Source organism: Amphiura filiformis, chromosome 9 (assembly GCF_039555335.1).
Source record: "Amphiura filiformis chromosome 9, Afil_fr2py, whole genome shotgun sequence".
Classification (NCBI taxonomy): Eukaryota; Metazoa; Echinodermata; class Ophiuroidea; order Amphilepidida; family Amphiuridae; genus Amphiura; species Amphiura filiformis.
The window spans coordinates 10,784,807-10,810,394 of NC_092636.1; the positions used below are offsets into that span (position 1 = coordinate 10,784,807).

General features: G+C 35.0%; 1 protein-coding gene across 4 annotated transcripts in view; it reads left to right on the plus strand.

The window, feature by feature from the left end:
* The window catches only part of LOC140160615 (rho-related protein racA-like), a 76,376-nt gene that overhangs the window by 28,372 nt on the left and 22,416 nt on the right, over positions 1 to 25,588 (plus strand). For 3 of the 4 annotated variants that reach the window (XM_072183861.1, XM_072183864.1, XM_072183862.1), the window contains exons 8-11: positions 4,406 to 4,633; positions 5,252 to 5,349; positions 8,891 to 9,130; positions 10,126 to 13,151. The exons of the other annotated variant lie outside the window; for it this stretch is intronic. In XM_072183861.1, the coding sequence (XP_072039962.1) occupies positions 4,406 to 4,633; positions 5,252 to 5,349; positions 8,891 to 9,130; positions 10,126 to 10,344 (785 nt within the window). In that variant the 3' untranslated portion in view covers positions 10,345 to 13,151. Of the gene's footprint in view, positions 1 to 4,405; positions 4,634 to 5,251; positions 5,350 to 8,890; positions 9,131 to 10,125; positions 13,152 to 25,588 lie in introns of those variants that run through there. 4 annotated transcript variants of the gene reach the window in all.

The window sequence follows — 25,588 nt, forward strand, 5'->3', positions numbered from 1 at the left end:
AATCCTTTGTTTCCTATTGTTTATTGTTAAGTTCAATGGAGCATATCTCAATAGTGGCACTGGCGACATCCGGGCTCAGTTGTGGTGGATGGTCACATTTGTGTAACAAGAAAAAGCTTTAATAAGAGCCAACACCCTTTATATCAATTAATGCTCTGCGTGCTAGCCATTCGCTCCAACGGAAAAAGTTCAAGTTTTGAAATATTTTCTAAAAATATCAAGAGCTATCTTAAGAACTACTGAACCAATACTAGGCTTGTTTGTACTCATTTTAATGCATCTTTCATACTGATTCCAAATATGGTCATGAAAATTTACATTTCTGAAATTTTTGAATTTAAAAATTTTTTTGAAACATGTCGTCTGCAGTCGACACCCGCGTGAAGAGAATTAAGTTGATGCCGGGTTTCTCATGATAATGATGAATCCATAGATTTTGACTAAATTTTGACATCACAAAAGATGACAAAATAATTCCAAATTTGTATTTATGTTATAAAACAACATATTACTTGTCTAAATCCACTGCAGTGTGATAGTGCACCCCAGTGTCAAGTATAGTTTTTAGCACGTGGCTACAAAATTTTATAATTTAGACACCATGTAACATTGGACAAATACCAGGAGGTTTGGGTTGAGTTGCCCGGGAACAAATACTATGCCAGCTCTGCAGGCCTTGCCGGACACAGTTTTACATCATCTACGTCCAATTCTTATATCTGTTTGAAAGTGTACACAAGAAGTGGCTCAAAATGACGCAACTAGAAAACAAACAAAGTATCCAGTTATCTGTCCTTGTTTGCAAATACTCATGACATAATAATATTGGTAAAAAATGGTGAATATTAGGCTGGTCATGAGAAGCAAAAATCATGGCGATGTCGTTTCTAGTTCCTTCCCAGCAAACACAAAAACGTTTTAAAAACATTTTAAATAAGTTATATTTTGGCTTTTGGTTTAGGTAAAACGCTTTTAATAACATTAAAATGTCGAAGTTATATAAAGGTCATGATAACGTTTTTAAAACGTTTTGTATGAAAACACACTACAACAATATTTTTAAATGTTTTCAAAAATGTTATTGTAAACTATTTTTGCAAACATTTCTGCCAAATATTGTGTCAATACTTAAATAACATTATGTTAAAATATTTGAACCCAGCAAACACGAAAATGTTCTTAAAATGTTTTTTTCAAAACCTTTTAATAACATTTAAATGTCGGGTTATATAAAGGTCATGAAAACGTTTTTAAAACGTTATTGAAAATATTTTGGCCAAACATTTTTCGCAAAATATTTTTTCAACCCCAAATAACATTCTGTTTAGAATGTTTTGTACCAAGTTTTCAAGAATGTTTTTGGAATGTTATTAAAACGTTTTTATACCCTTTATATAACCCGACATTTAAACGTTTTCTGTAAAACACTTTTGTTTGCTGAGCAGTAGATTATCAAAAATGTTTTTAATGTTATGAAAACGTTTTATACTCTTAATATACCCTTTATATAACCCGACATTTAAACGCTTTTCTGACAACCTTTTATAACCTTTTTTGTGTTTGCTGGGTTATCACAAAATAATCTCAACAATATGAAACGTGCTGAAACACTGGAAATTATTTTTTTACAAATTTTGGCTCACAAGAAAAAAATCTCTTGGAAAATTGTGTACTTGGGGCATTGTTTTCTAGTTTTACATCATCTACGTCCATCCTTATCAGTTTGAAAGTGTACACAAGAAGTGGCTCAAAATGACGCAACTGGAAAATGAAATATTTTTCCCCGCATAGTCTTGTGATCTGATGTGATCATTTTATGGCCTTCCTTTGATTTATATCTGAATGTAGTATCTTGAAGAAAGTAAGCGGTTATCTGTCCTCGTTTTCAAATACTCATGACATAATAATATCGGTAAAAAATTGTTAAAATTAGGTGGTTGCGAGAGATGAAAATTAAGTGTGTCTGATCATGGTGATGGCATTTCTAGTCCCTAATCACAAATCACAACATAATGAAAAATGTGATGTAACACTATAGCTCTCTGCTCTAGAGCTCATTCATAAATAAAAAACCTCTTGCAAAATTATGCGCTTGTGGCATTGTTTTACAGTTTTACACCATCAGTTTAAAGTGTACACAAGAAGTGGCTCAAAATGACGCAATTAGAAAACAAACGTTTGGACCAGTGACAGATTTACAGTCAGCAAGGTTATCAACTGCTGACATGCCCCTGAGCAAGCAATGTAAGCGTGTACATTGTTTAGGGTGTCAAAAACATTCCTTCCTTAAAAAAAACCCTCTGGCTGTTTGGATCATTTAACATGTGGGGACTTAATGTCTTAGAAAGACATCATGTCAAATTTGCTCCTACAAAACAACACATTTGGCTGATTCCATTTAAAAGGGAATTTTGTGATCCACAACCTCATGTATCACCCCAATCCACTCCACAAAAGTTCAAATTTGTATACCATCGCAAACCTAGGACTACCCAGCAAACACAAAAACGTTTTTAAAACGCTTTTAAATAAGTTATATTTTGGCTTTTGGTTTAGGTAAAAACGTTTTAATAACATTAAAATGTCGGGTTATATAAAGGTCATGATAACGCTTTTAAAACGCTTTTGTATTAAAACACACTACAACAATATTTTTAAATGTTTTCAAAAATGTTATTGTAAACTATTTTTGCAAACATTTTTGCCAAATATTGTGTCAATACTTAAATAACATTATGTTAAAATATTTGAACCCAGCAAACACAAAAATGTTCTTAAAATGTTTTTTTCAAAACCTTTTAATAACATTAAAATGTCGGGTTATATAAAGGTCATGAAAACGTTTTAAAAACGTTATTGAAAATATTTTGGGCAAACATAACATTTTTTTCTACTCCAAAATAACATTCTGTTTAGAATGTTTTGTATCAAGTTTTCAAGAATGTTTTTGAATGTTATCAAAACGTTTTATATCCTTTATATAACCCGATATTTAAACGTTTTTTGTAAAACATTTTTGCTCGCTGAGTAGTAGATTATCAAAAAATGTTTTTTAAGGTTAGGAAAACGTTTTATACTCTTAATATACCCTTTATATAACCCGACATTTAAACGTTTTCTGACAACCTTTTATAACCTTTTGCGAATGATGTCGAAAATGTTTTGTGTTTGCTGGGTACATGATGTTTGTGTGAATAAACTTCCTTGCAGATTTGTTTGCCAGAAATTACAACACACATGGCATATATGTAATTATGTGCAACATGCAACTCAATGCCTGAATCAACTGAAATTTTTGTGTTTTTCGTGGGTGTCTATTGAACTATGTCCTGAAAAAGATGATATAGAATCACAAAATATCCCTTTAAATGTAAGTTGGAACATGTTTAAAAAATTAACCAAATTCATTTAAGAAGATCATACATTATGGTTTTAAATTGTACTGATATGATTTTGCTCTAACATCTAAATCAACAATGTTCTCACATGTTCCACCAATTTTTTTTTTCGTAATGGGCTATTCCCCATTTAAAATCTGCCAATCCCTGTGGAAAATTTAAGAAAAGTCTTCCACTGAGGGAGTATGTTTTTCAAATAGAGTTGGTTGGGGTTAATTATTTTGAAACCCCTGTATATGGTTTAGCCTATATCTTCCCGAACTGGAGTGAGTATTTCAAATGGAAGTTACCCAATTGTCTTTTCTGTTTGAGACCCATACTCCCTCTGTAGTAGACTTCAGCTAATCTTCTTCAGGGGGAGTGTGGATGCTAAATGGAATATCCTAAAGTAAGCAAATGTGACCGTCCACGGCGAATGAGCCGTAAATTCCTCCCCTGGTCAATTTTGTTTTATTTCGTGTTTAAAAAATAAACATCATAAACTTAAAAATGGTATATCATTTGACTTCAAACGATATCCAGAAGCGGGGTTATGGTTTGTTAAACTTTGCTCTTTCAACAAAATTATAGCTTTTTACGTTTTTACATGTGTCTCTTTTTCCACATTGCTGGCAATAAATATCAAACAGTCATAATGGGCGGTCATTTCAAATCATCCCCAAGGCAACGAGGTTTAAGAAAGTTCTCTCATTGTTAATGGTTGGTTATGCATACCTGTACAAAATACAATGCCTGGTAACCCGCCACTGGAACAGGATTTAGCAAAAGCAAACAAAGACCAGAGCTATTAAAAGTTCTATAGCCATCTAAGGTAGAAGCTTATTATCCGCTTCAACAATAGGATTATTGATTAGTTTTTGACTATCAAAATAAGACGGATGTTGGGCCAGCTTAAGTTACCGATGAATATGACATTCGTACACATTTTACACCGTAACTCAGAATACAATTTAGGGAATTTACGGCTCATTTGTGCTGCCGGGTCACAAATTTTATATCACTTCTAGGTCTTCCCAAGCTTGAAGGTGCCGATGGTAGGATACTACAGGAACTCCGAAGAGTTTCCGAGATCTTCTACTTACCGCAACTGAGCCAGGTGGTAGATAACATAGTGAATGATGAAGCTTCCCTAAATCCCAGCATCGGCACGTATCTTAATCACAGGATGGGTCAGAGGGCAAAGGCTATGTTTCTTGGGAAAGAAACTTTCTCTGACATCAAGTTTAATGTACAAGGTAAGTTGATTGTCATAATCTCCATGATTCCAATGAGAAATGGTTACGGACAATCGTAGCTAGTCAACAAGTGGGTAGCTTGACGTTATGGGTTCAAATCCCTGCACCAGGGGCGGATCCAGGTTTTTTGAAAGTCCAGGATGAGCATGAAATATCTTCTGCATCACCTCGCTCACAAATGTGATTCTATTGGCCATTCTAGAGGAGCCCGCTAGGGAAGTTGTTAAGGCCATCATGTTGTGCACTTGGGTATGGCAGATACCTCACATGCCTCATCATCCCACTATGGGAACAATGGGGAGTTGTTATAATTACAGTGGTTAAATAGTTTTATTGAACTGGCCACAAAAATAAACTTTATTCACACTCAGTCGCCAGCGTACAACATATTAGTATCTGCTTAATCACAAGAATTTCTTGCATACAGTAAATTTAAGAAAAGCATAAAACTACACTCAATTGAATAGAATTAGACCTTCTGAAAACTTTTCTGTTCTTGATTTGAAATGGTCTATGGACCTGGTACAGATGTAGATAAATAATAGAATAGATTTAAATTGCATCTTCTAATAAATGAATTTTTTTAAATATATGGTTGGATTACTTAATTTTCTTTAGGAACTGTTATCCCAGCACATAAAGTGATGTTGATGGCCCGATGTGACGTCATGGCAGGAATGTTTGGTGGACTGTTTGCAGAGAGGTCTAAAGAAGAGGTAGGTGTTCTGATAATGGGCTATTGCAGTTGAAATCTCCACCTGCTAGCACTATGGACCACAATGGCCTCATTCCAATTGCATAGTTCATTAACCTCAATTAAACAATCAGAGTGAAAATTTGACGAGTTGCAGGGTATGAGTTTTTGTACCCAAATTTTCAGAGGTCATGCAATGAATGTACAGATGTATTGAGGTTAAAGAGCCATGCCCTGATAGATGAGCATGTTCTGGATCCTAGTGTAGGGAGTGTGAATTTCATATTGAGTTACCTGAATGAATGGCTCCATGCATTTGCAATTCACGCTGATTGAGGGTTGTATGGCTTTCAACTACCATAGTCCGATCAAAGAGAAAGCCTCTATGTGGGGGTCATTGTTATTCGTGTTGGGAAAAAAGGAAAGTTGGAAAATGTTCATTGTAATTTTGGGTGTGGATGTCCCCAAATTGCTACAAATATCAATTACAACCTCTCATTGAAAAAAATGGCAACATTTGGTTGTGGTAAGCATATAAAAAATTACCAAAAATATAATGACTTTGAAATAAATAAAAATCATAAAGAATTATGAATGGATTTTGGATTTACATGGTACATTTTTTGGGAGGATTCAAATCACTCTAATTTCACTGCCACTGGTGAATCATCAGAATCAGATTGCATCAACCCAGCAAACACAAAACGTTTTAATTTTTAAAACGTTTTTAAACAGGTTATATTTTGGGTTTTGCTTTTGGTAAAAAACCATTAGATGTCGGGTTATTATATAAAGCCCATAAAAATGTTTTTAAAATACTTGGTATGAAAACATACTATAACAACATTTTTAAATTGTTGTCAAAATGTCATTGTAAAAATTTGTTTGCAAACATATTTTGCCAAATATTTTGTCAACACTTAAATAACATTATTGTAAAATATTTTGCAGTAAGTTGTCAAAAAATATTAAGTGTTTAAACATTTTTGGCAACCTTTTTCTAACCTTTTACGAATAATGTCTAAAACATTTTATTTTTGCTTGGAACTAGGTTGGTTGCAGCTTAACGGGAAAAACCTAGTTATCTGCACTTGGATTGTAACATCCACTAATTCTTGTGTTTCACAATACGTTTGCTCTTGGCAGTCAAATTTTTGACTCCAGAGTTGACATCACCGTTCTAGCTGCTAATGAATTTTCACGCAAGTGTGATAATAAATATGTTGAAAACAGCTCCACGAACGATTCCCTGTGATCAATAGATAGAAAATGGATCTACTATAATCATACTGCAGTTACTGTTCATTTTCCTATACACAATACACAGTGCTCTCACCATTGAGGTGTGACCTCTACAAACAGTGTATGTTAGAGGTATAATAGGCCATTGCCTAGTTAACGTCACTGTGTGAAAAATAACCGGCCAATATTTAAAGTACTCTCTGAAATTCTAGAAAATATATTTCTCTAACATGACCTAAAATTACAGCTAGGTTAGATGTTCAGAAATATTCGCACTTTGGTAAAATAGTGAGTGAGGGCAAGGCATAGCTAGCCAACTCCCCGTGTTAATTGAATGGCGTGACCGAAAATATTGGTAAACGGCCGCTCACTTCTGGAGGATGCCACAAAAAACGGTACAAGCTACATTTAAAGTACTCTCTGTTCCATCATCATGATGAGTTTCTTATATGGTATGTCGAAATTGGGTACTGTATAAAAATGTAGGTGATTGACAAAGGGTCATACTTCCCTGATGAGTAAGTGACAGTGAACATGAAAGTCAGCGCCCATAACCCAAGTTAGTAGCTAGTTAGTGGAGGCTGTCGCGGGACTGATTATTGATTATTAAAGTGCCTTATTTGGTCATGAGAGCAGCCCATCACCTAGGCAAGGACCGTAATTAATAGATACGGCAAGATTTAGGACAAGAAAAAAAAACCGGGACACTTTTGGAGACATCATCATCATCACTTTCTACATTTTTTCTAAACAACATACTGTTTTAATGAGATTTTTTTCTTAAAATGCACGTAACAACTATAATTATTGTTTAGAGCGTGATGAAATAAAACATCACAATTTTCATCACGGATCAAAGTAATACATAAGAAATTGTTTGTTTGTTTGCAATCAACCGCGACAGTTCATCTCACACACGTAAATGCACTACGATCAAATAGGTTGATGACAACATTTGATTGAATGGACTGCACTGCGCCATGACCATGATTACGGTGAAGGACACCGGTTCAAATCCTTTGTTTGGAGCCGACAATTTAACACACAGCCTCTATGCAAATTAGAGTTTACACACGCTGCAGCTGGGTAATCGATCGAAGCTGGTTGCCGTTAGTGATCGAATGCATGAGCTTATTTGCTTTACTGAATCGATTTACTGGATTAATTTCCTGTTAACTGGGTTTAATGCCACAAAGGTCGAATCGGGTTTAGATAGATTGATAGATAGATTTTATTTGGCAATTCAAAAAACATTATACAATACATCAGAACAAAATAAATGCATTAAAATACATCACACAACATATTTATAAAACAACATACAATGCCAAGGATAGCCCAAGAAAGCCCTAAAAAGGGCTTATTTCCATTGGGGTCCTTTTAATAAAATATTAATTACATAAAAAATTACTGCACATTTGGTGAAACAACTGCATATGATAAAACTGCATAATTATGATAAAACAGATTCAAATCAAGATAAAAAGTGGCTTTTAACTGCCTTTTTGAACTGTGAATGAGGATTGTGGATTGTTTAACATCAATTGGAAGCAAATTCCATTCCTGTACACCAGGAATGAGAATTTAGGTACTCTGGTGCAATAAATATCATTGTAGATTTTAAAAACATGATTGAGTTTAAGTTGTTTAACTCTGTCTTCAACTTTCAACATATCCAACTTCTTAAATTGTTCAACACCAATATGGGACCTGGACTGTAGCTTCAATATGAAGCGAATCAGTTTGTTTTGCATTACTTGCAGCTTCTTTTTCAGCTTTACAGAAAGTGAAGAAAACCATGAAGAGCAACAATAATCAAAATGACATTGTTTGCAGGGTTTGCCATGGACCATAAGTGCATCATGTTGTAAATTGCTGTTTTAGTGTGCATTCACATGTAATGACATTAAAACCCACAATGATGTATGTTCCTGTATTGTATTCGTATTATGCGGGCTTTGGATGTCGACATTTTCCCATGATGCACTGCGTATTTTGGCCTTGGCGCATCGTATTGTGAAACGCGAGAATTATCTTTGCAGCTCCCCAAATTCCATTGCATGAAGGAAGTTTTGATACCCACAACTAATTACCAAATTTGAAAGCAGGATCGAGGGAACCGGAGATCCCGGAGAAAAGACGGAGATTGATCATGGATTGGGATAAACCCAGTGCACATAACCTCATTTGAAATTCACACTCCCTGTGAGATTAAGGTCATGTCTTCCATAGGGTGTATTGATTTCAACTGCAATAGCCTAATGGGCTAACATAATCTGTTGGTTTGGATTCGATATGGTTTTTTTCTTATTCACTTCCAGGTCACATTAAATGATGAAGATCAAAAATGTTTCACAGCACTCTTGGAGTATCTCTACACAGATTACACCCCAATAGAAGATAGTGACAGTGTGGGCATACTTACCATGGCAGATAGATACGGCCAAGAAAGACTCAAGAACTTATGTGAATTGTACATTGCCAATGAAATTGATCGAGATGTTAAAGATTGCATTGCCAAGGCTGATATTGATGTGATAGAACTTCTTCATGGAGCACAGGTAAGATTTAATTGACGTCTTGAATTATTTGACAAAATTTTCATTTAAGTATAAAAATATAATGTGCTTCTTTCTAAAAATATGTTTCTGTGATACAGTCTGTACTACTGGTTTCTTAGACAAACTGAAACAAATTTGATGACTTTCTGTAGAGTCCAACCTCTTTTATCCAGCTATGACAGCACTTGCTAGATAAGTGAAAATTCCGGATAAGTGAATAATTATGTATAATTCTGCATTGTATGTTTAAAGTACAAAAATTGGCGGGGACAGAACATAATTATTCAGTAAAACAGAGATGGTCTATGAGTGCTGTGTGCAACATTGTTATGGGGGGGCACATCATCCTCCCCAGAATTGGAGATGGTGGGTCTTAGGGAGCTGATGGCGTCGAGGGGTCTGGGAAGAGTCAAAATCGAAGGTCTTTTTTGGCTTTCTGGTTGAAAGTTGCCTGGAAAAAAACAGAAATGTGAGGAATTAACAATAATTATTTAGGGGTCTTTTAGTGCTGAAATGATCAAAATTACAGATCTTTCAATTCTCTATTTTGGTAAAATTCAGGGGTTTTTTGGGGAGCATACCCGTATGATCATTTGTGTTAAGAAATATTCACCAAAGGTCCACTTTTGTTTGGTAAAACGTTGAAATCTGCCCTTTTTTAAAGGAAAAAATCACAAAAGGTCCACTTTTGAGCCTGCTGCACTCCCCTCAAATAAATCCAGGTTACATGCCTGGTTCAGATGTTAAGACCACATTTTATGTTCATTTTGTTCTGTTCTATAGCCTAAAATTTAAGCAAAATTAAGTTCCCAAGACCCAAAAATTGTTCCCAAAACTCCCAGTTATGTGCTTCAAATGAAAGTTAAGTGTCTCTGGCTCTTTGTGCTGATGCTGATACTGTATTACATTTTCCAACTATAAATTACCTGACAACACCTTTTTTTAAATGTTTTTTCTTTTTTTAATGTTTGCGTATCCCTTTCTTTCTTTCTCAGTTCCATAATGCTACACAGCTTGCCAATTGGTGTCTTCATTTCATCTCATCAAACTACTTGGCTTTCACAGAGAGGTCAGAGTTCACTCAGCTCAATGGAGATAACCTGGAATACATCCAAAAGAACCGCTGGCCACCTGTATCTTATCTGGAAGAAATGAAAGAATATGAAGCTAAGATCGGAAAGAAAGAAACAGATAAAAAATGTAAAGTCATGTAAAACAGGCTTCAAGCGGCCCTATATTTCCTATATTTTTGAACTCTTACTATATTTTCCTATATTGTTATAAAATGTCCTATAATTCCTATATTTTTTCAAAATGTAAGAAATTGAAATGCTTTTTTCACTTGCACTGGTGAATTTTATGTAAAATTTAAAATTTCTGCATTCTTTGTGTGTAGCTGTCATATATGTGACATGATCAAGGGGAATGAGTCACATGTCGGCCCTGGTCGAAAATGAGTTTTACACATGTTTCTAAAGAGGACATTTAGGGCTTTCAGAAACTGAAAACCCCACATCAATTTATCAATCGCTAAAAACAATATAAAACAAAAGAATTTTAACACTTTCTTTGCCAATATCTCAAAATCAATATTAGCGACATCCGACTCATTTCCCTTGATCGTGTCACATATTATCAGCAGGGCAGTGGGTAGATTTTGCTGCCCTCTATTTTTTGCCTAGGATATTATTTGTAGACATCATACTGGGTCCAAAACTGATGCACACATCATGCAAAATTTAAAAGTTTCTTTGGGACTTTTCCCCTTAACAATAGTTATTGGTCTCTGATTATGACACCCACTGTATTTGACTTCCGCTGTTCTATATTTGTCCTATAATTTCATTCTAAATGTTCCTATATTATTCCTATATTTTTGCAAGGGCTGGCTTGAAGCCCTGTGTAAATGCTTGCATGCTTTCTGAAAATTACAGACTTGCTTCGTGAAAATTAAGACTTCATGAAATTTTACAAGCTGTTTTAACAGTTGAGGACATAATTATGGCCAAATTGGTCAAGCTGGGAGATTCCACGTTTGTTGATAGAAAGACAGCTTAGGCTAATAGAAATTGGCACTCCATTCGTGGTGGATAATAATAAAGTTTAAACATGTAGGCCTAGCCTATGTCCGGCACTTAGCAGGGTGATTCTTTGTTGGATTATTTTATTTGATCCTATTTGTGACCTCTTTCCTTTTCTCACAAGTCTGAAACATCGAGTCGTAGTACCGTCCATGCGAACTTGGATGTAAGCTTAAGCGAGTTTAGGCCTACACGTTGACGCAAATTCAAGAAAGTAGAAAACTTGGAAGTATGACTACATGTATATCCCGGGATTATATCTGCCTCTGTATTTTGCAAACTAAAACAAGAATAGGGCCTACTCTATTAAATAAATACGAGAATGAGAGTAGGCCTATGACTGAATTAAGTTAGATGCCAAGTCAAGACACTGAAACTGATATCGTAAAAAGTCACACCGGCGCTTGCACAAAGTTATGAATGAATGCCGTACAATGGTTATACTCATCACATGTATATCGCCATGGTCGGGGCACGTATGTAGGGCTATTTGCATGCTTGTCATGGGTCGACCTGGCTAAAAATCCTGGCGTTTGCGGGCCGAATGTGGCAACCCAAAATTTACGGTCGACCTGGGAGAAACCGATTTACAATAACTTAGGTGGTCTATCGTGTACGATACGCTATTTTTGGTCGACCTGGGATTTTTTTCTCCCAGCTTGACCCAAAACGCATAATTATGGCGGTGGATGGTTGGTTGTCTGAAAGTGATATATTTGAATTAGACCACATCAATAAATGGATCATCATCCAAAACTGACCATCACTATTCAAATCCAAAAAAACCCCACAATAATTATACCTGTGCCTCAGAGGAGGGCACTCATGATCATAAAGTTGCAATCATTTTACTTCAAAATTGCCTGGAAATGACTTAGTGTGGCTTAGTGTCAGTTGTTGGGGGGAGTAAAACAATTCCTGATGGACAATTATACACTAACCCAAAATCATTTTTTGGCTATCGAACTTTGCCTACTTCTTGTGCCTACATTTGCTGTTTTTGTCCCCCCTGCATACTATCTAGTCTGAATTTTACTTGTTTCCCCACATCAAGTTGGGTCTTTCCTGTTGTTCAAAATATTCAAGATATCCTCTTGTATCATTTATTGATCCGTGATGTGTTTTGTGTCTTTGTCCGTTGGATTCACCATTACCCACTTTTTCCAAAATCATTGTGAAATTTTGTGCCAACTCAGTAAGAGCCATCTGGAGGGACCCTGCCCCTTCACTCCCCACCTCCTGATATACTAGTGTAATAGACCCTATACAGGTTATATCAAAATAATTGGTACTCATCAATTTCCAGTGATTATGGACAAGACCGTCGTATCAAAATTAAGCCGAGTAACTACCATATTTATAGATGAATGTTATATACAATCATAAAACTATAAATCCTGGGCAGTTTAAGAAGATCCATAGTTGTATTTGGAAGAAGCAGGCTTGTCAATAAACACCTAAAGTGATGGGTACCAATCATTTTGATACAGCCTGTACTACATTACTCCTTATTTAAATAAAATTCTGCCCTCCGTAAGGTACCACGGGGCACGTATGATAAAACAATAAAATAGGTGATATGAATGGTTGTGGAATTGAACCCCCTTTTATTTAAAACCAACATGTCTGCCATTGCAATTGAATATATGAATACAAAAGCCACCCAAGTCCATACTTTGGCCAAATTGAGTTAAGCATGGGAAATTGTTGCTATACCTAGGCCTGTCATATGTATGAAAGAACAACTCAAATTCATCCTCAGTGTCTATTGAGCATGTGAAAAATAGCATGTATGAAAGAATCACCCAATTCCATGATTTGAGTCTTGTAACACATTGATTGAAATCCAGTATGTATAAAAGTCCACTTGTAACACATTCATTGCTAGAGAGTGACTTTTGAAAAGAAAAAGGGTTTAATAAAGGAAAGTGTGTGGTTTATATTACATGGCAGAATGCTTATCAACATTATACATACCTGTGTGCTTTATTTTGTATTATCTTACTAGTGGTAATCTCATTCCAACATTGTTGTCTTTGTATATGATTCAAAAAACCACCCAAGTCCAAAATTTAAAATGAACCCCACGAAGTCCCTGAAATGCTAATCGTCATACCTAATACAGGTTAATCCACTCATTTGCACGTAAAACTTACCATATTGACCAGGTAAATCTAACTGAAGGAATTAAAATGATACACAGGTTTTTCTCTTAAAATCACTTCCCATGGACTTGGGTGGCTGTTGTATTCATGTATTCAATTGTTATACCGTTCCAGTTGAGTTTATTTGATAGGGTTTATAATGCACTTAAAAAATAACAGTCTTTTAGCCCACACGCATTGCTATTTCTTGCCCAGCGTGTTAAAAAGGTTGGACACCCCTAATCTAAATGTTGTTGTTTTTTGATCATTCATGCTTGACTTTTAAAAAAAATTGTGTGAAAATGTATCTTTAATACGCAAAGTTATAATTTGTGTTCATGTCATATTCTATTAATGATTTTAAAATGCATTGGATTTGTATCCATTTTGAAATCATTATTAGAATATAACATGAACACAAATTATAACATTACATATTGAAGACGATGAATGATCCTAGAGTTTGATCAGCTCTAATCGGCGGATTAATATTAATATGTTTTATTTCGAGAATTGTCTTGTGACATCTCGCCAGAAGCAGTACAAATTATTATATCAAATCCTATACTTTGTTTACTTTCTTTTACACATAAAATATAGACCAGGCAGGTCAACTCATCGGCGGCAGAACCAGGGGGGCCAGTGGCCCCTCCACTTTTTTTACCCATAATGTGCTGTGTGTACCATATCTGGGTGAACATAATCAAATCTCTATTCTAGACCCTTAACATGCTTAAAGAAAGTGTAAAAATGATGCACGAAATGGTTTCAATTGGACCTTCATTTTGCAAACTTTTCCAACTCCCCTGTGTTAATACACAGTATGTAGGCCTATGGATAAACAAATTCCCCTTTTTTGCTTTGGACACCCAACACTAAAAGCAATAAGTTATACAATAATTGTGAAAACTTATCCACGAATGGCTTCAATTTGGGCCTTCATTTAGGCCTAACCCATTTTCGGATTTTTCAAACTAAAATTGTACACAATAATAGTCCCAGAATGGTCCACCCAATGGCTTCAATATAATTGGGCCTTCAGTTTGCAAAAGTTTCTCAATGCCCCCCCCACTTTCACAATCGTTCCGCGGCCTCTGGGTAATAGTACTCTTAATAGGGATGCCCACTGTCTATACAGTTTCCACTAGAACGATTTTTCATTTACTGTGTGCGTGCACTCACACACGTATTGTCTATGGAGATACTGATCGATACAAGAAATCCCATGCCTGTTAAATGGCGTACATACTTGTTTTTGATCCAAATGTAGGCCTATATCAGGGTGTTTCAAGAAATTCCTGATTCCACCGGAAAACATTAACCAAACTTTTTCCTGATTGGTCAGTAAATAAAGAGGACCTTCCTTCATGCAGAGATCAACTTTTTTTAATGACAAATTTAATGAGATGAGAACTACAACAGGTTGAAGTGACACCATTCCGTGCATCAGGTGTTCAAACGCAATTATTTCCGAATTTGGAGTGAATCAGACAAGCAAACTTACATAGTCATAAAATGTAACTATTTTTGAAGACAAAATGTACAGGATGTTAAGAAATTTAAGAATGTTTAAGCCTACCGTGGCCCATCTCAAATCATGCACTTCTCACTACCATGTCCATTTCATATGCTATCCATCATGGCTTCCAGGCACACACAGTGTATTGCTCAATGTATTAAAGATAACCTTTGAGTTGGAGCAAATTTCTCAAAATTGGTAGTGATTAATATTACCAAACTTATGCCATGATGAAATATAATAATTTTTGAAGATAAAATGTGCTGACCGTAAAAGATTGAACAATGTTTAAGACTACGCCATTCATTTGAAATAATGCACTTATTGTTCATCTCCTCTATGGAGATATTTTCCATGGCGGCCATCTATGATCATGCTTGCGGTTTCACCAAACAAACCATGGGTTTTGAGGTCTTATATTTTTTGTTGTATGTCAACAAAATCGATTAAATTTTCAGGATGATCTTATTTTCATGTTGTTATAAGCAAATATAATGTTCCAGATAACGCTAGTTAATAAATACATTAAGAAAAAGTACCTTAAAATTGCACTTTCTGTTAGTAATCCTTTTTGGACTTTAACTTTTTGTCTAGCAGCCCTATATAAAACCGTAACACTCAAAAGGCCATATCTCTGGAATGAAACGTCCGATTAAGATTATTTAAACACCAAAATGTTTCTTTCATCAATTACCAGCCAATAAGTTAGATCTGAATCAATTTAAAAGTACTTCAATTTTTAGTGGACATGCCTACTCTTAATATGGGTCTACTTTTTGGCGTAGTGGTAAAAGCCTAACAATTCCCGCCGATTACGAACTGATCAAACTATAGCATTTTGATCTAGGTCCAGGGACACTCCAAATCCCAGAAATAAAAATGTGTTTATATAATGTAATATATATTTATTTTTTAAACTTGAGTATATTTAATACCATGATTACAAGGGAACTCTGTTTATATAATACATGTACTAAGGTTATGAAAGAATTCTTTTCTTAGTAGAGAACAGAAATATAGTGCTTTACTGCAGCGTATTTTTATGATGCATAGTAATATTGATGAGTTTTAAAATGAACAAAATGAGTTGTGAAAAGGCCTAAAATACCCTTGGAAAGGCATGATTTGATATCATAGTTTTTCAAAAAATAACGTTTCTGGTGGTGCTGCCCTCATACCCCCGCTGGGTCTGGACCCCTGCACAACGCCTTGCTCAAGCTCTTGGGGCAAGCTCGCTTGCATTTCAGGTAGATCAATAATATCAGATTATTTTTTTACACAAATGTCTGATTGCGCCAACAGTGTCTTAACCTCAGGACATGTGTATCAATGGGCGATCAAAAGAAGGACATGTGTAAGCGACTGCATCAAACTTTCTCCCTTTTGTTTGGTCAAGTGGGTTATTGGTCACACTGCGAGACAAAATACTCTAACTTAGGCACGTGTGAATAAGGTGATGACCTTAAGGCTGGTTCAAAGTGTATATTCGAAGGCGAATATTCGGCTTCAAATACTTTTTGGTCGTCAAAATATATGCGGCTTCGAATATAAAACTATGAACCGGAGAAAGATATATTTCTACAATTCACAGCGTTGCCCGACTGTTAACAAGTATTACCCGTTGACCTAGGTAAGCAAAATTTAGAGAATTTCTTAAACGTAGTCAATACAATAATAGGTAAACTCAATATTGAACTACTGTCATGATTTAATGTCTGTAAAATAAAAATGAATAAATAAATTAATAAGTTAATAAAGAAATAAATAAGTCAATAAGTGGCCATGCGTTTTAAGTGGAGATGTAACATTTTAGGGTTCGTAATATAGGCCTACCCCGGGAGGCCTACAGCCTATGTAGTTAATTGATGAGACCAATACAGTAAACATAATAAATGTTGTAAAAAAGTATTAACATTTGAATAATTGGTATATAATTAGCATAATTTGCGGGGTGGAGGATGATCAGGAGGAGCAAATTGAATATAAGTGACCCCCAGTGGTCATATAATGCAAGAGGTCCATTTCTTTTTTCACATTTTGTTTACAATTCACTTCAAACTGCATACTTGAACACCATACAATCATATTCCAGGTAATTTAATTTGCTTTGAGAAGCAATTTTGCATATTTAATTTTCTGTAATTATCAAACACATGGCTAATTGTTATCTAATCAAGTATAACATTATAATTATAATTTTAGGCCTATTAATAGTAATGCGTTGAGTTTTTAAAAAGTAATATCCGCCTTTTTTTTCCTTCTTTTTGAAATGACATATTCGTTACAAAAACAAATCAGCATGGAAAACATTTTTTTCGTCAGAGGCAGATATTTGGTCTATTCAGTGTGATAAAGCTACAAATAGACGATCTTTTAAATTAATTTTAAATGGCTTTTTGTTTTTCAACCTTATTGTTTGTATTTGTATTAAATGTTCACACAATCTGATAATGTCCCAACTTATACCTAATGTGAATGGAGCCATTTAACCGGTGCTTGTAGGACAACGATTTTGAATTAAACATGTTAATTGTGATATTTTAATTCCCCTAGAACACCACAGTTAAGCGTCAAGTCCAAAATTGTTTCGTTAAAATTACTCGAAAACCCTCCTAAGAGTTGTAACTGATATACATTTCATAATTTTGGGCAAAGAATAGCCAAATAGTTGACCGAAGTCGTATATTTGAACCAATATTTGACTGAAATCGTATATTAGCATTACCGCCCCTTCGTGGCTTTATTGCAAACAAAAGTACTACTAAATGTGAAACGAGATTACTTGAAATATATATTTCCAGAGTTGAACAAGTTTCAACTCTACGAATATATTTCTGAAATATGTCTATCTGATTGGTTGATGGTCAAGAGGATTACGGCATCCTCAAAGTCTCTTGTTGTAATTCTCTAATCGATATCTATTCTAGGACCGATCTTTTGAAATCCATACAACCGTGTCAAATGAAATAGTCTCGGATCATAATTTGTGCACGATACAACGTTGATACTTCAGATTTCGGAATCTTATTTAAAATAGGCATAAATCACATTGAACAGGTTGAATGCTGGCAAAAGTAGATAAAATAACTATGGGTCGAATTTACATTAATCAGTGTCCTGGGCCAGGATAACATCTTTCGCATTCTAAAACAATACTTCACCAAATGTCCTTGCTTTCATTTTCTCATTTAATTTATATTTATTTTTTATTAATTTCTTTATTCACTGCCTATGTGGTAAATCCGGTATTGCCAAATATTTCTCGTCCATTACCCGTGTTAATCTATTTATTTATTAAAATGCACCATCTATTAAATTCCTGTAATACAATGTATAGTCCTAGTGTATTTGATAACAAAGTTGTTTTTATTTTTGATTGGAATTAGGGGTTCCATAGATTTACAAGGGGTCAGTTTTTACACGATTTCATATATAAAATATGTTTGGGCATGGCGGAATTAGTATATGATTAAATATAGACATACTCTTAGGCCCCCTTTTTTAATGTTTGTACATTATTAATATTAATATTAATGTACAAAATGCAAACGAATGTATATATTATTTGATCGTTTTGTAAACATTAATTTTGATGTTTACTCATGGAAAGTGGATCAGATGAGCAGTGAGTAAAAACATTCGCTCTAAATGTTTATTTTATTTTTATTTTTTTATGAATTTATTACTAGCCTACTGGTAAAGTGCAGAAAAAAACTCCAAACGCATTCTAGGATTTTTCATCAGCAGCAGTAGAAATTTCTCTTGCATAGATTTTCGGGTGATCTCGCTTGGATTTAGCAAACAATGAACCGTTCACTTGTACATTTGTAGGTTATGTTTGTAAGCCTAAATATCATATTATTTGCATAAAACATAACTTACCATCACTACAGCATTGTAATGATATTGCCTGCCAGGCATTTTCATTTTTCTGGACGTCTTTATATAGTCCCTTACTTTTATGTCATATAAAATGGATACGCTTGTACCGCACTAATAACGTTTTCTTCCAGTTCGTTATCAGCCATTTTTGAACTATCCAGTATCCAGGCGTATTTTGCACAACTGTGCAGGTTAATTTTCATTGGGGATTTTTGAAATCATCGTTCCTCGAACGATATTCAGATCCCGGATTCAGATGACCTCGAGCCTTTCATATAAATCAATAGTATCTCGCTATCAGTTGCGCGATATTTAATCCGATTCAACTCGGCGTGTCATCATATTTTATTCGTTGCCGTATATATTTTGACGTCACAAAAAGTATTCGACAACGAATATTCGCCTTCGAATATTCACTATGAACCGACCCTTAGATACCTTTCAATTATAATGAGCTCGTAAAATTGTTTGCTTAGCGAAGAATTCACACCCGTGTTTTGTATCTGAGAAGTAAGCTACATACTTGATCATTTCAGAAAAGTACACTTTATCCTGTCTTGAATTTAAATTTTTTAAATGATATTAAAATGTCATGATATCATTTATATGAGGTGTCTTAGTACATTTTCGATTTTTGACAGTCACGACTAACAAATCTGGCAAAATACGGGTACAGTCATATTAAATCTTTCTAGTATAATATTTATGTTGAAGAAACCTTATACGTGTAAAATTTCTTAGGTGAGAGTGAGACTCGTAGGTTCGAAGAAATGGACGTTTTTGTAACACGCAATTACACTTCCGGTAGTTATTTCTGCACTTTCCACCATAGATTGATCCAAGGCCAATTTACAAATGGATGAACATTGAATCTCTTTCCTGGAAAAATTTTGGTTTCGAATTTTTAAATAATTATCACGGTTTTAATTTTCAATTTATGAAATGTTTATAATAGTCACTACCGCAAACGATATAGCACTAGATTAATGATATTTTCTTTTTCTGGGAAAGCCCTATTCCACACGGAACAAGAATCAAGATGAAACCAGGGATCTATACGAAGGGATAAGCAATAGTTACATAACCAAACCGGAAGATGTAGCCTAGGTCTAGACAATAGGCGCCATATTGCAGGAGGGTTAGAGTTCAAACGTTAAAGGTCATGGGATTTTTTTTCCATTTTCCCCAAAAGCTTGTTTTCCATTTTTATTTTTCCAAAAGGTTGATATAAAGGTGTGAAAATACCATAATTAACCTCCACGCCTATCCCCCTCTTTTTCTGAGAAATTGAAAAAGATAACTCAGTAGGCCTTCCCTTCATTTTGCCCAAATTCGAGAAATCGAAAATGGGACTTTCCTTTATAGGAACTTGATTCATATTTTTGAAAATTAACTTCTTTTCCCTTTTTCTAAGTGGTATATTCTTTTTATTTCCAAGAAAGAATAAAGTTTAAAATGTTTTTATTCCAGGACGGAATAAAATGTATTCCACTATGGAATAAAGTTGGTACTAAGAGTAAGAGTGAAGTGTACCCTATCTATTTTTCCTACATCAGAAAATATTTCAACACGGAATAAATGCATTTTAATTCCCCAAGAGAATTTCTGAAAAGGCATGTTGTATAAATGCAGCTACGGAGGCTCTGAAGGGACATGACGACTTGACGAGATGACGACATAAATGATGACATAAGTGACAACATAATTTCGAGATGATGAGATAAATGACGACATAAATGACAACATAATTTCGAGATGATGAGATAAATGACAACATAAGTGACGGTATAATTTCGAGATGATGAGATAATTTCGAGATGACGACATAATTTCGAGATGACGAGATAAATGACAACATAAGTGCCAACATAATTTCGAGATGACGACATAAATGAAGTAGCTTTGGTGTAGACACTGAAATTCATACTGGCGACACACTGTGTGGATTGCGATGAAGCAAGTTACTACACTATTTTGGTGGTAGGCCCTAATGAATTTATTTGCCCATGGAAGTACGAACTTCATGCTATGGGGGCTATGTAGACTACCCCGTAGTCCACTTGCCCATTGTGCATACTCTGAATATTGTATTTAAGCTTAAAACTCTGATTTCACAATTGATAGATTTTCACATCTGATCTTTTCAGTCACCCTACTCCCTCTCTTTGTTAGCTTCCCAAGTAGACTACTGACTTTGCCTTGCGGTTAAGATTTTTAACACGGGACTCTATGGAGAGTTAGGCCAATTCCTGGCCTAACTAAAATTGGCCATGATGTAATGCATCTTTAAATGGATCTGCCTTGTGATTGGTCGCCCATATCTCGCTATGGTTTAAATCTTCTGGGCCCGCGCCATTACCATTAACTACACCGTACACAACTGTCTGTGGTATTTGCGGCGCTTTTGTGTTGACGCGAAAGTTAAACTCTCATCAAACATCTAGCGCGTAGGCCCTACTTGTGGTTAATGGACTGATAAACAAGTATGCTTGACAGTGTGTTTTAGAGAGCAAAGTCCAGGGGTAAAGTTCTGCTTACAATTCAAAGTCCATAGTCGAATTTTCGGGGTTCGCTATCAATAAACTGGTAGATTCCAAAATCAGAATTGTTCAGTATTAAAGTGAGCCATTATAATTATGCAAGATAATGTTGCATTCAATTACTTTTATTGTCACTAATCATCTGATATTTTAAACTCTTTATGACCATTTTACTATTGAATACTTTAATTTTAATAAACATCAGTATAATTTTGAGTTCAACGAAATGGGTTCATCATGACTAATAATAACATATTTTTTATAAAATTCGACTATGGCATAGTCTAGGGGCTATGGTGCATGATGTAAATTGTTGATTGTCGCCGTTCGATTTCATTTGGCAATAGAGCCTACGAGCTAGTACCGTACGTACTATCATACTAGGCCTAATACTGCACTTTAAGGGCGTTCATTTTCTTTGGAATTTGAAGGGTCGATAAAATGAGGGGTCGAGTCACTGGCCCAGTCCAATAACTTATAAGGACACTTCGTGATCCACAACCTCAATCCCAGCTTAATCCAAAAAAAGTTTTTGAGATTTTTAAACCATTAACAGGTTCTTGCAGATTCCGTCGTTAGTCAAAGACATCGTTCAATTTGTATTTTCTGTCTGTCGACATTTACAACATTGGCCTATGGGGCATTGTAACACATGCAATTATACGCAACCTGCAAATTCGATGTCCGAATCCACTGAAATTTTGGAAATAAGCTTTTTTCGTGGACGTCTATTGAACCATCTCCTAAAAAGAGGATGTAATAATAGAATCATGAAATGCTCCTTTAAGCTCATTTTTAATACCTCATTATTATGGTTACAATTAGGGTATATAACTAAGTTACTGGGTTTTCGGACTAATGACCTTCAGATTTGTAACCCATAAGTTACTGGCACTGTCTTGAATTTTCTGGGTGTCTTATTATTAATTCTGAACAAAAAAAGAAAGAAAAACACTAAAAAATTATACATTTCAGCATGCATTAATGTTTCATTCACTCAACCTCAACGAAACGAACCTTACTCAACGAAAATAATGCCATAATGCAAGGGCAAAAATCAGGAAAATGCACATTGTGGAAGGCATAATTGACGACCGAAATTTGTACAATTTTTTTTCAACCTAAATTTTGGACATATGTGACCGTACACGACGAATGAGCCGTAAATGTCCTAAATTGTATTCTGAGGTACAGTGTAAAATGTGCATGAAGGTCGTATTCATAGGTACCTGAAGTTGTTGCGATATTTAAACTCATTTTAAACCAATCAATGATCATAATATTATTGTTGAAGAGGATAATTAGCTTCGATCTTGGATGTCCATAGAATAATTCTTAATAGCTCTGGTCTTTGTTTGCTTTGGCTAAAACCTGTTCAAGTGGTTGGTTGCAAAGCATCATTTTTTTCTAGGTACATGTACTTAATAAATGAGAGGACATTCTTGAACCTCGTTGACTTGGGGATAATTTGAAATGACCGCCAATCAGGCCTATGACTGTTTGGTATTTATTATCAGCAATGTGGAAAAAGAGACATGTAGAAGGTATATCATTTTGTTGAAGGAGCAAAGTTCAACAAACCATAACTCCTGGATATCGTTTGAAGTCAAATGATATACCATTTTAAAGCTTATGATATATATTTTCTAAACACGAAATAAAACAAAATTGAACGGAGGAGGAATTTACGGCTCATTCGTGATGTACGGTCTCATATTTTGAATTTTTACACATTTGTTGCATTTGTTTAGGACAACGGAACAATTTTGAATATGCCACAAATCCATGTTTAACGGTCAAGATGTCCTGTGGGTTTTTTTATTTATTATTGTGTGTTTTGTTGTTGTTTTTTGTCATTTTATTCGGCTTAAAATGGACAGAAACAATATATTATTTCATCATTTTTGGTATAGATTAAAATTTGACAGGAATTATTGTACATTATGGCTTTAAATGTCAATAGGCATATACTCCTGCTGTATACATTATTATCATGTGGAAGACCAGTAAATTAAGGTGAAACTGCTCCTGCTGCATACATAATTATCATGTGGAAGACCAGTAAATTAAGGTGAAACTGCTTCTGCTATTATACGTCTCTGTTATTGTTTTATTGTTGATGATACAGACCCTCTGTACTTTAATTTAGCGGGGTAACCTGGATTGCAATCATACATCATTAACTAAACCAACAAATCTAACTTAATAGAAAAATAATAAGAAATTAAATGCAAGTCTCCCACTTCGCACAGGTTCACACAAAGCCTATACATCACGCATAAACACACCCCCCCCCCCACCACCATGTTACGCCACCGTACTGGTACCAGAGCATTGTATTTTAAAACGTAGTTTAAGGTTAAATACCACTAATTATGTATTACACGGGTTTCAATGGGATAATGGCTAATTTCGGGTGGAATTTTCTCAAATTCTGAACTCTCACAGTTAAATGCCACTATAATATCAGGTGAAACTATATGATTTAGATGCCAAATGATCAAAAACTCAACATAGGTTGACCTGAGACTTTTCTTGTTTTAACGCACTGAACCGTAAACACCTTAAAATGGCAGTGCGCCCTCGAAGCTGAAAGTTACAATATGGTAGGGCGAATATTTACCAAAAACCAAAGCCGTGCGTATGAATGTTGGTACTATTACAACAAAAATGTCATATGTGACGTGTCATGTCAAAAGGAGACACTTTTGGGCAGGTTATCAATTTTGAGGTTTTTACATATATTAAATATAGAGATCTTTTGCTTCACAACACCGTTTTCCCCAATGAAATAGGACATTCCTAAGTGAAGATATTGAGTTCGTAAGTTATGGTATTATGAAATTGGAAATTGAGATATCGGCCTTTAAAAATATTATTGACAATGTTAAGAATAGGAATTAACTTGAAAAATTTCTCAAAAAATACAAGATGCCAGTTATATTTCGGTCTGAAACTATCAGACAATATTTTTAACATTAATAACATCAAAAATTCACAACAAACCCAAATTGTGAAAAAATCACCCCCGTGCAGATTTTTGGCTATTTATCCATTTACGATCCTGCCCAAAAGTGTCTCCTTTTGACATGACACGTCACATATAATGTGAGAAAATATACCATTTTGAAGCATCAAACCCTAAAAAGTACTTTTTTGGCTATATAACTTGATCAATTTCAGTCTTTTCAGAAAACAAATAGTTACTCGTCGTATTGCCATGTATCGCCCAGGCATATTAGTGGTATATGTAACCTTAAGGGGTACTACACCCTGCCCAATTTTGTGCCTATTTTTGCATTTTTCTCAAAAATTATAGCATATTGGTGACAAGTAAGATATGTATATTATAGGGGCAAGGACTACAACTTCTGTACTGAAAATTCAGAAACTCAAAGTAAAGTAGTTATTGATTTATTGATTAAATATTGGTTTTCCCTCATTTTTGACTGTAACTCCACAACTGTTGTCTGTGCTGAAAATTTTTTTTCCAGTGCAGTAGTTGTAGTCCTTGCCCCTATAATATACATATCTTACTTGTCCCCAATACGCTATGAATTTTGAGAAAAATGCAAAAATAGTTACAAAATTGGGCAGGGGTGTAGTACCCCCCTTAAAAGCCTAAAGCTGAATTTATCGCTGAGCGATAGCGATTTATTTTTAGCCAATGAGGTATCGCGCTTTTTGTTGCGTTGGGAAAAGCGCGATAACTCATTGGTCAAATACCAGTCGCTCGTCGCTCAGAGATGGAGTATAAATTCAGCTAATAATGAAGTCTGGTCACTCGGGTGTGCCCTAATTCACACCACCTACGCCATACATAAATTCGCATAGCCCAGATAGACCCAGGACATAGTGTTTATTCCTGCCCAAAAGAAGACATTATGCATTATGTACTTTTGCTGTTCTTGAACGTTTTAAACACATGCCTTCGCTGTAATTCAAAAGGCGCGTCTTTTTGCGTGATTTGGCAGTGTCCCTAGTCTATTGATTTTATGCTAATACTGTTACGTAATCAAGTTTATGGTAGGAAAGACAAAGGTACAGTCTTTATGTGAACATAAATAAATTCCATCAAAATATTCAATATATGGGGTCAAAGGTCAACTTTCATTACATAGGGAGAGTGGGGTAAGTTGAGCCAAGGGGTAAGTTGAGCCACCCCCTCTAGAAAGAAAATTAAAAACTTATCTTACTTTGCAGTTCCACTTATTTGTATATGACATAACAGAGGCTTCTCAAGTGTAATATGGAATCATTGCACATAGGGTAAGAAAGCTGCATTAAAAAGT